The sequence below is a fragment of the Leucopleurus acutus genome (assembly GCF_964270905.1).
Source record: "Leucopleurus acutus genome assembly, chromosome: 2".
Lineage (NCBI taxonomy): Eukaryota > Metazoa > Chordata > Mammalia > Artiodactyla > Delphinidae > Leucopleurus > Leucopleurus acutus.
In genome coordinates, this window is record NC_139143.1 from 76167127 (window position 1) to 76177393 (window position 10267).

At 50.7% G+C, this 10267-nt stretch overlaps 1 protein-coding gene across 1 annotated transcript; it reads right to left on the bottom strand.

The window, feature by feature from the left end:
- Positions 1–566: 566 nt before the first annotated feature.
- LOC309974065 (low affinity immunoglobulin gamma Fc region receptor II-like) lies at positions 567–9429 on the bottom strand (the record flags this gene model as incomplete). The annotated part of the gene is made up of 5 exons (XM_082858516.1): positions 9255–9429; positions 7977–7997; positions 6148–6402; positions 1849–2103; positions 567–745 (listed from the first exon to the last, which is right to left on the bottom strand). Exons 1-5 carry the CDS (start codon positions 9364–9366, stop codon positions 567–569), a joined length of 822 nt encoding a protein of 273 aa, XP_082714642.1. The 5' UTR covers positions 9367–9429.
- Between the last annotated feature and the right edge of the window lie 838 nt (positions 9430–10267).

The following is a 10267-nucleotide window of genomic DNA, read 5'->3' on the forward strand; positions in this document are numbered from 1 at the left end:
ATAATGTAGTGCCTTGTAGAACATTACAAAGGCTTTAGCTGTTACTTTAAATGCAAGAGGGAAGCTATTGCATGGCTTCAAGAAAAGACGTGACAGATACAACACACATTGACTGTTATGGTGAGAATGGACTGTCAGGTGTCATGGGTGAGTGCAGGGAGAGCAGTCAGGAGGCTGCTGCAGTAATTCAAGGGAGATGATGGTGGTTTGGACCAAGATGCTAGTAGTAGAGTACTGAGAAGTGGTCGGATTGTTGGATTTATTTTGAAAGTAGAAGCAGGATTTCCTGAGATCTCATATACTTGAGGAACCTCTGTCAAGGAAAATGTGTGAAAACACATTTGCTCTGAGTCCTTGTAGAGCTGGGTGGGCTGTGACTGTGCCTTGGCCTTAGGGAAATCAGTGAAGGTAGGGCCTATTAGGATTTTAGCTCTGGAGATCACAGGCCTTTTCTTTCCCTGGAGGCTCCTTAGCCCACGTTGCTGTCAAGGTGGGGCCAGGGGAAAAGGAAAGTTATGGCCTGAAGAGATGCTGCTGCCACTGCTGTTACGCTGTGGGATGAGGGGTCATTCATCCTGAGGGCCTTGACTCCATCTGACTTTGCAGTTCTTCCAGTCTCCCGCTGAGCTTTGAAGGTCTCTCTGCGCAGAAAAATACAGCTCTGTATCCACTGCAAAAAGGAGCGCCATCACCAGGCAGAAAGTGATTTGATACCAAGGTGGAAAGATGAATAGAATTGCCGGACCTAATAGGAGAGGCAGAGGGATGGGAAAAATGACAGCTGTTAAGACAGAAATTTGGAATAAACGTTCAGATCCCCAGTGAGGAGCCTTGAAGTCACCCAAGCCAAAGGCTGAGGCGAAAGCCAAGAGCAGACAGCTAGCCCCGGAAGACTTCAGAGGATCTATCCTTCATCTCTCTGCCTTTCCAAATAAAGCACTGGATCAGCATTTCCAAAGGATGACCTCAGACACATCTGTTATGAAGGACATTAATAGAGTTATAAAGAAAAAAGGTTTTGTGGTTACCTGGGTTTAGCAAATGCCTTATGAAACTTAGTTTAAAAGTTTCCTTTAAGACAGGACTTCTTGAAGCCTTTACTCTGAATTATGAATATAAAAGGAGAAGAACAGAGTATGTAGTGTGTTCTGCATGAATTTGATCACAGAACCCTTCATTCTGAAAGCCCTCTCAAGGAGTTATGTGATTGGGGCACAGCCTTTGGGAAACATTGAACTAAGGAATCCACAGACCACATCAGCACATCTTCACTCACCACCTCCTCCGAGCCCAGGACTGGGTATTCACTAACCAACGTTAGTCTGGCATAAATAGCTTGTGATGCTGTCTGAAAGGGTATGATATGGGTCCCACAATGTACAATTTCTCAAGAACAGGCAGAAGCCTCTTTCTTTGTACGTAGAGAGAGATTCTCATGCCAATGTGGCCACTTTGAGCTAAGATTTGAGCCTAGGCTGAGAGGTTCAGTAGGGAGACACAAGCAACCATAAGACATCTACAGGGACATATGATAAAGTGGTTTGAATAAGGTGGAAAAGAGGGAGAGCGGCAATGTCTGGTGGATGGATATGGAGGATGAAAAGGTGGCTTCTGTCCCCTAAGAGTTAAAACTCCAAATGAAGGACACCCATTTCTATAATCCCTGGGAAATGAGCTGGAACAGAGCTGCAAATTCACACAGCAATTAGGTCAAGCTAGAACTTCCCTGTTGATGTCAAACAGGCATACTTGTGAGAACAAAGGTTCTGAAGTACAAAAAAGATCAGTAATCCTCTAGCTACCTATCCTTCCGAGGTGTAAAGCTCCTTGAACAGCATTGGTTCCCACCTTGGACAGTGATGGTCACAGGCTGTGACGAGTACACCGTCTGCCCGATAAATCCCGTGCAGTGGTACTCGCCACTGTGACTGAGGTTTGCTTGTGGGATACAGAAGTTGGAACGCAGATGGGAAAACATCTTGGATTTTCCATTCTGGAAGAATATGACCTTATTCAGAGAACTGTTTCTCCAGCTGTGGCACCTCAGCACGATGGGCTCCCCTTCCTGGAACACGAGGCTAGGGGTCTGGAGCAGCAGCCAGTCTGAAAGACACAAAGGGACCCCAGGACCCAGGAGGTCTTCACTCAAATCCGAGACCCAGACCATCCTTACTGGTGGGCCACTGTGTGTGGAGGGAAGAGCTTAAGTTTGGAATCAGACACCCCTGCTCTGTAATTCTAGCTCCATCATGTATGAGCTCTGTGATCTTGGGCAAAGAGTTTAACTCTTCTGGGCCTCCGTTTCCTCGTATGTGAAAAGAGTCACAATAACACCATTAGCTATCTACAGTAGTTCCTGGCACACAGTAGGTGCTCAGGATATGCTCGTCTTCCTGTTTCTGTCCTGCCCAACAGGCTTCTTTCTGCAGGAAGGATACAGGAGACCCAGGAGTACAGTCCCTTCCCTGAGGGAGGGAGGGAGGGAAGGACCCAGTCTGACATAGGAGACAACATGTGGGGGGAACACAGCAGAGTCAAGTGTCTTTGGGGAAAGTCACGGACATCTAACAAATGTTAGCTTATTTGGTGCATGTTAGTAAATATGGCATTTCACTTCAGCAGGGACTTTGGCAGCAGTGACACGGGTGGGCCATTAGCCTGCTGTGTACTTTTTTCCCCCGATTTTCATCCTTTTACTGAGGAAAAAGATATTTACTTTCTTTGTCGTATAGGGAATAGAGGCTAAGGGTACTTATAATCTGACCTCAGCCCACACACTCCTTTTTCCTAAAGCTATAGGACAGAGTAGAGTTGGAATTGGAAAGAAAGGGTAGAAAACAATAGATACGTTGGAAGGGAGTCGGGACATGAGAAAGAAATGACAAACATAGATACGTTGGAAGGGAGTCGGGACATGAGAAAGAAATGACAACAGCCATACGTGTGCCAGTCAACCACGCTCAGCCCCTTCAGCAGATCGGAATGATGCCAAAACAGTCTCTACACTGGCTGCTGAGCCTGCCGCAAATGCAGGTGAAAATGCTCAATACTGAGGGAGGGAGTGACAACGAAGAGAAAACTCTGGGCCACGGCTACAGTGGGACAATCCACAGGGAAGGTGGGGAGCACCAGATCTTGCTACTTGGGTCACACAAGCTGGAAAACCCCACCTCTCCCACTGGGGAGGCACCCCTGCATTCCACCCATTTCCTCCCATACCATCCTGTGTATCCCTCCTCTTGAGGAACTCGGGCCCTGGCTAGACATTCCACTCCAGGATTAGGTGAGCAGTCCTGGTTCCCTAGGCTGCCTCTTTTATAAAGGTTGGATTGGGGTAGGTGGGAATGCTGAGAATTGGGAAGATTTTTGTTTGTTTGTTTCTGCGGTACGCGGGCCTCTCACTGTTGTGGCCTCTCCCTCTGCGGAGCACAGGCTCCGGACGCGCAGGCTCAGCGACCATGGCTCACGGGCCCAGCCACTCTGCAGCATGTGGGATCCTCCCGGACCGGGGCACGAACCTGTGTCCCCTGCATCGGCAGGCGGACCCTCAACCGCTGCGCCACCAGGGAAGCACGTGAAGATTTGTTTTTATGAAGTAGAACCCGGAGAAAATGTCAAAGCTGCTTCCATATAGCACCAGCAACCAATTCTTGCAGTTCTCCTCCCTGTCTGGGTAATCCCCTCTACTGAAGGTGCACATCATTGGAACAGCACTTTCTTCTCAGCAAAGTCTCTACTGGTACCAGGTTGTAACCTGGACAGTGGAAGTGTCAGCCTTAGGCTGGTTTGTGCACGAGGGCCACCTAGGTCTCCTCGAGGACAATTTCTTGGTGCAGATCTTGAGGGCAGGGCCCAGCTTCATGTTCACGGCACTCACGAGGTGTTCTTTAAGTCAAAAAAGGGCCTTTCCATCCATCTCCTGGGAACAAAACTCCTCTGCAATCTCCTGGAAGCCTTGTAGAGAAGCAATAAACTCATACACCTCCTCTGCACTCCAGTGGCTAAGATTACTGGACAGGAACACAGGGTTGATGCCATGAGAGCTGGTGTAGGCACAGCTGGATGGAGGTTCCTGGGTCACATTCCCCATGTCCAGCTCTCACCGATAAGGGCCCAGGGACATTGGAGAGAGTTCTTTACCGTGACTGGAATTCTCTGAACCCCAGCTAGAGTCCTCTTGACCCCTGTGGCACTTGCCCTGGATCTTAGCATGGGTGATGGCAGAGGAGCTGCAGCAGGGTCCATGTTTGGGATGCAGGCAAGGGCTCCACCACTCCTGTGCCTCTCCTGGGATGGCTCCAAGCACCACCTATTCCTGAGGAGGGCCACTGACCCAAAGGCCCAGGGGGGTGGCCACTTCTGCCTGCTCTTCCCACTGCCCCCACCAGCTGGACTAAGGCTAAAGAACTGGCCTGAGGCCCTACAGGGAGCCTGAGCCGCAGCTAGGGCCTGGGAGGGCCTGGGGGAGGCTAAACAGGGGAATGGCTTTCTGGGGAGCTTTGGGCTAAGCCTGTTGCTCCTCAGTGCCAAGTCCTCCACCTAAACTGCATCTACGTGGCCCCCAGCAGCCTGAGCAGACAGCCCCTCCTGCTGGACTACTGCCACTGCCCTAATAGGCATCAGGGTGAGTTGAGAAGCTAGAGGCACATGCTGGGCCAAGGTCTGGTTTACCTGGAATAGGTTTCCCAGCTGTGGTCTTAGATACATCTGGGCCTGGGGGAGGAGGTTGAGGGGGAGGAGGTGGTGTTCCCCAGTAGCACAGATTGGGGCACAGTGGTGACACTGGGAGGGTTCACTCCGGGATTGGCTGGTGAGCTGGGAGGCTGATGCTGTGGCCAGATTGACTGAGGCCTGGGTGGTGCTCAGCTGCTCGCTGCGCTGGTGTCTGCGGGAGCTGGCCTGCCGTGCGGCCGCTAGATAGCAGCCCGGCTGTGCAGCCGGGCCTGCTGAGCTGCTGCTGGACACGAACTGCTGGAGATACTGAGGCCCACGGAGCTGCCCCTGCAGGGCCTGCTCTGCCTGCTGTTCATACCGTGGCACTGAGCTGTCTGGGAACGAGCGCTACCACCTGAGTCGGGACTCCCACTGGTGCAGTCGGCATTCTGTTGACTCTAGTCTCCATGACAGTGGTTCAGGGTCCCCATGGCTGGTGCTCTGGCTCCAGGCCTTCACATCTAGCTCTTCACCTGGGTCCTTCAGGGTGGTGTCCACCTCATGTGCCAGGGCTCCTTGTCAACGCACCTGCTGGTTGGGTGGGAACTTGCCACCCCCTCCTAGAGAGGAGGAGCACTGAGGTTGAGGCCCTGCCAGGCCTCTGGGGCTTCCCTCCAGGACTGTCTTTTCCTGCTGAGCACTGAGGGTAGAGATAGCAGGCCTGGAGCTGCAGGCCCACTGGGCCTAGATACCTTTGAGGAGAATTTGAGAATTGGGTGAGGGAAGGGGACTAAGTGAAGAATAGCACTGACAATATTCATCATAATCACACTGCAGCTTTTCTCTATGGGGAATGTTTTCTTGCCAGGACCTTTGGAGGATCATTGATCTGCTCAGCAAACATTTATTAAGCCCTGTCCCGTGCCTGGGGCTGGATATAAAAGGTGGTTAAGACACAACTTTCACCTCAGGTTGCACAGAGGGCAGGGGGGCAGGGAAATGCTGATTCTCGCCGGGACCTGATGGGGGAGGCAGAGTATCTCCACTGAGCTGATGAGGAAACCAAAGCTCAAAGGTAAATGAAATCATCATGTTTATGTGGCTATAATTTCCAGGGCTAGGATTCAGTTGTGGTCTGTCTGTGCATCTGACTCTGCCATAAAAATGGAAGGATTTCTATGAATTAGGGATTTCCTTCTACTTCTCTCATACCCAGCTGCCTGTCAGTGGCCTTGTCCCCTTCTTGCCCAGTCAGCACCGAGACAACAGTGCCCAACATATTCTGAGAAATCTCTTAGGAACTTCCACCTCACCACACATACTAAGCAATGGGGTGCGTGAAAAGGGAAATCAGTCGACAAAAACCCCTTCAAACAACTCACAGCCATACTTCCCAGTAAGCAGGCAATTCCCCTTTCCGAAAAACCTCTGCCATGTAAGCAGATGTCTTCTATCCTTGTTCTCCCAGACTCTCCCAGTCCTTCCTCCACTGACCGGAAGTCACGTACAGATGCACAGGGTCGCTGAGGCTGGTCTGCTCCCTCTGACACCTGTAGTCTCCGCTGTCATTGCTGCTGGCCTTAAAGCTATAGCTGGACTGGTTCTGGCTCTGGATGAAGCTCCCATTATGGAACCACAGGGTGAGGTTGCCTTCATACAAGCTGGTCCCCTGACACATCAGCGTCACGTAATCCTCCTTGAGCACATTGATCCACGCAGGCTGAATGTTCACCACAGCCTTCGGGAGACCTGCTGAGGGGCAGAGAGAGAAGGCAGCATGAGGAAAGGGACCCCAAGGGCCTAAGCAGACCCCAAAATGATGGAAAACTGTGGCCATGCTGGAGACATCAAGAGAGGAACCCAACCCAGAACTCTTGTGCAACCGAAGGCAGTTCCTCCAACTCGTGCAGCCCAAACAGGGGCCCCCAGGAACCCAGGTTCTCTCAGGGAGCTTGCCTCCTCCCCAGGGGAGAGGACAAGAGGTAGGGGAATGGGAGAGTGGGCAAGCAAACACACACGCACACGCACGCACACACACACACACACTACACACACACGCACACACACGCACACACACACACTACACACACATCCTTTGGGGAATCACTTTCCTTCCCTTAAGCTGAGGCATTTGGACACTAGTGGATAAACTCTCTCCACAGCTGGAAGAAGACAAATGGGGACATCTGGTGGAGGTGCCAGGCTGAGAGCCAGACACCACGTTTCTGTTCTGACTTCTTCCATTCTTTTTGTTTAAGATGTATTTATTTCTAAATAAAAAGAAATAAATACATTAAAAAAAAAGAATGGAAGGAGTCAGATCAACAACACAAAAGCTGTATTTATTTATTTATTTTTGGCTGTGTCGGGTCTTAGTTGTGGCATGAGGGATCTTCGTTGCGGTGCGGGATCTTTCCTTGTGGTGCGCGGGCTTCTTTCTAGTTATGGCGTGTGGGTTCTCTCTTCTCTAGTTGTGACGCGCAGGCTCTGTAGTTTGTGGCCCAGGGGCTCCAGTTCCCTGACCAGGGAGCGAACCTGCGTCCCCAGCATTGTAAGGCAGATTCTTTACCACTGGACCACCAGGGAAGTCCCCATTCTTTCTCCTTTAGAATAGACCTGTCCTGACACCCAAGCACAGAGGAGTCTCTGTGGCCTCAGAAGAATAAGAAAGAGGAGAAAGGCTGGCAGGCCAGTCTAGGGAGCCCTGCGTTCAGTGGCCCATGTAGAGCCCCATCCCACTACCGGTCCTGGGAGGTGGAGAGGTTAGTGGTGCAGAGAAAGCAGTGCCCAGCCGTGTTCATCCCACCAGAACTGGCGGTATCTCCTATTTGTGTCCAGGGGAACAGGCCCTGAAGCCTACAGATACATGAAGAGTAAAAGATTTATCAATGCAGACATAAAGTGAGGAAAATACAACAGCAGCAGAGCAAATGAACTAACGTGTCAGATATGTTATGGGGATAACATAAGCAGATCATGTGATTTTGTACGCAACTGAAACTAAAATGGCCTGGGCTTGTGATTTAGTTTGGAAAGAGGAAGGCGACTGAGACAGAGGACAGTTATATTCTGTGACAGGATCTGTGAGGTCTCACCGTAACAGAAGCATAAGGGCTGAGGCACCTGTGCCCCATGGCTGTGCATCCCTGGCTTCCCTGGGAGGAAGGAAAGGGGAGGACATAGCAGGGGGTGGGGCAGGGCATCTAGTGGGAGCAATTACTCTTTCCTGGCTCTACCTCGGTCCTGGATTACAGAACAGACAGGGTGCAGGGAGCAGAGAGAGAGGGTAGCTGGGGGAGGGAGAGGATGTGATGAGCAGTTACCAGGTTTCCCAACAACAGGAGCTGTAAAAGAGAAAGCAAAGATCAGCCTGGTGTTTAGATATGATGATTCATCATTATAAATAATCACCTCCTTGCAAATCCCCTTAACTCTCTTGATGGTCCCTGTCTGCATTATGTTCACCTGGGTTTCCATGTCTTTACTTGTTCAGCTGTGCGTTAATGGAATTACCACACAGGGGCCAGATTGGTATCTCTATAAATTTACTGTCTCCATATTCAGAAAGACTAAATTGCCATTGTGACACTTTAGTAAATTTGCTCTGCTGTGCTTGGTATTTTCTTCACTTCTGTCTGCAGTGCAAGGAGGATACACGATTCCTCTGGTCCCACAACTGATTCTAGAATTGCCTGGCTTATGTATTCTCTGATCCCCATCCCCTGGATAACCCACACCCTCCTGTGCTTTTGCCCAGGGGAATCTCCTTTCACATAAAGAGAATAGGCTTCTGCTGCCTGAAGTGGTTTCAGGGGCAAAGAGAACAGCCACTGCCCCCAACCACGTGTTTTATTGCTTCCCCCCCCACCTCCTATTGGCCTAAGACAGCATTAGCCCTCCCGTCTAAGATATGGTCCCAGTGAAACACAATTTCTAAGGAAGGTAAACACCTTGGCCACTCATTAGTCCTTCAAGTCTAAGTCACTAGACTTTGCTCGCAGCTGGCTCTGCTCTGGCGGGTGGCAGAGCACCAGGGACCTCGGTGCACAGTGAAATTGGGCAAAAGACTTAAAAAAAAATGAACTCTGCTGGGCTTCCCTGGTGGTGCAGTGGTTAAGGATCCACCTGCCAATGCAGGGGACACGGGTTCCAGCCCTGATCCGGGAAGATCCCACATGCCGCGGAACAACTAAGCCCGTGCGCCACAGCTACTGAGCCCGCACGCCTAGAGCCCACGCTCTGCAATAAGAGAAGCTACCGCAGTGAGAAGCCCGCGCACCACAACGAAGAGTAGCCCCTGCTCTCCACAACTAGAGAAAGCCCATGTGCAGCAAGAAAGATCCAACTCAGCCAAAACTAAATAAATAAGTTAATTTAAAAAAAAAACTCTGCCAATTTCATAATTTGCCAAGGCCAGCAAGGTTGTCAGAATCTGATTTTCATCAGCCTGCCTTCACCCTCCAGACTTTCCTGACGTGCTTCCCACACCAGCCCTCATCCTTGCCCAAGCTCAGCCCCAACCGAGGTGACAGCAGCTGAGTTAGAAAAGCATGCCTGCCTCTGTCCCTGCTCCACTGCCCCTCCTGGGGACCCTGCCTCACCGAGGAATAGCAGAGCCATCCACAGTAGCATGTGGCCCAAAGGATGGCAGGATGTGCAGGCAGCTCGGTCACTCCTGGCAGCAGGGAGGGCTAGGAATGAGGGGATCCCCATCACCTCCTGGAGCGAGCAGGTTGCCTCTGACAGCCCAGCACAGCAGGCACAGACTTCTCTGGAGGCTTGACAGATCCCACCCCAGAGAACAGACAAATTCTGGAGTCCAAAAGAGGAAGTGAAAAGAAGTGTTGTTTTTGTCATTGGCACCTCCCCTTCCACCCTCTTTCGTCTCAACTTTTCCATCCCAGAAGTTTCAGGGTTTCCCAGAATCAATCTGGCTCAGGCCCACTCCAAATTCAGAGAAAATGTGGAAACTGGTAAACAGATTCTCCTCTTCCTCTGGGGCCACAGCTGGGCTCAGCCTCTGGGAGGAAGAGGGGAATAAATGGTCACCCAAACTCAGCTCAGAACCTCCTGTCTGTCTCTCTGCTTAGAAAAGGTGATGGAGGAGAGTGTGTCAGCAGACTCCCCGTACTTCTACATCTATTTAGAGGCACAGACACTGGTATCAGACTCCTCCTGAGATCGAGCATAGCGACCTGAGGCCAGCCCCCACCATTTGATTTTCTTTATTATCATAACCCTGACTCTGTTTTGGATTGTGGAACAAGGACAAAGACGTGTGTCAGAGTGGCAATAGGATGATCACACCCATCCTCTTATCCCCGTTGTCGTTCACTCTTGTACTCATTCCTCAAACAAATATCTTTGAGCAGCAATTAGTGCCCTGGTTCTTTATCTTTCTTACCCATCACTGTTCCTATCACTATGGCATGGTCAAAGAGCAGGGCTTTAGAGCTGTGTAAATCTCATTTTGAATGACAGGTAGCTTCTCAGAACTACAGATTCCTCATCTGTATAAATGAAGATTAGCATGCCTGTCCTTCAAGCAGGGTTTCTCAGCCTCAGTACTATTGACATTTGGGGCCAAATAATTCTCATCGTGAGGACCTGTCCT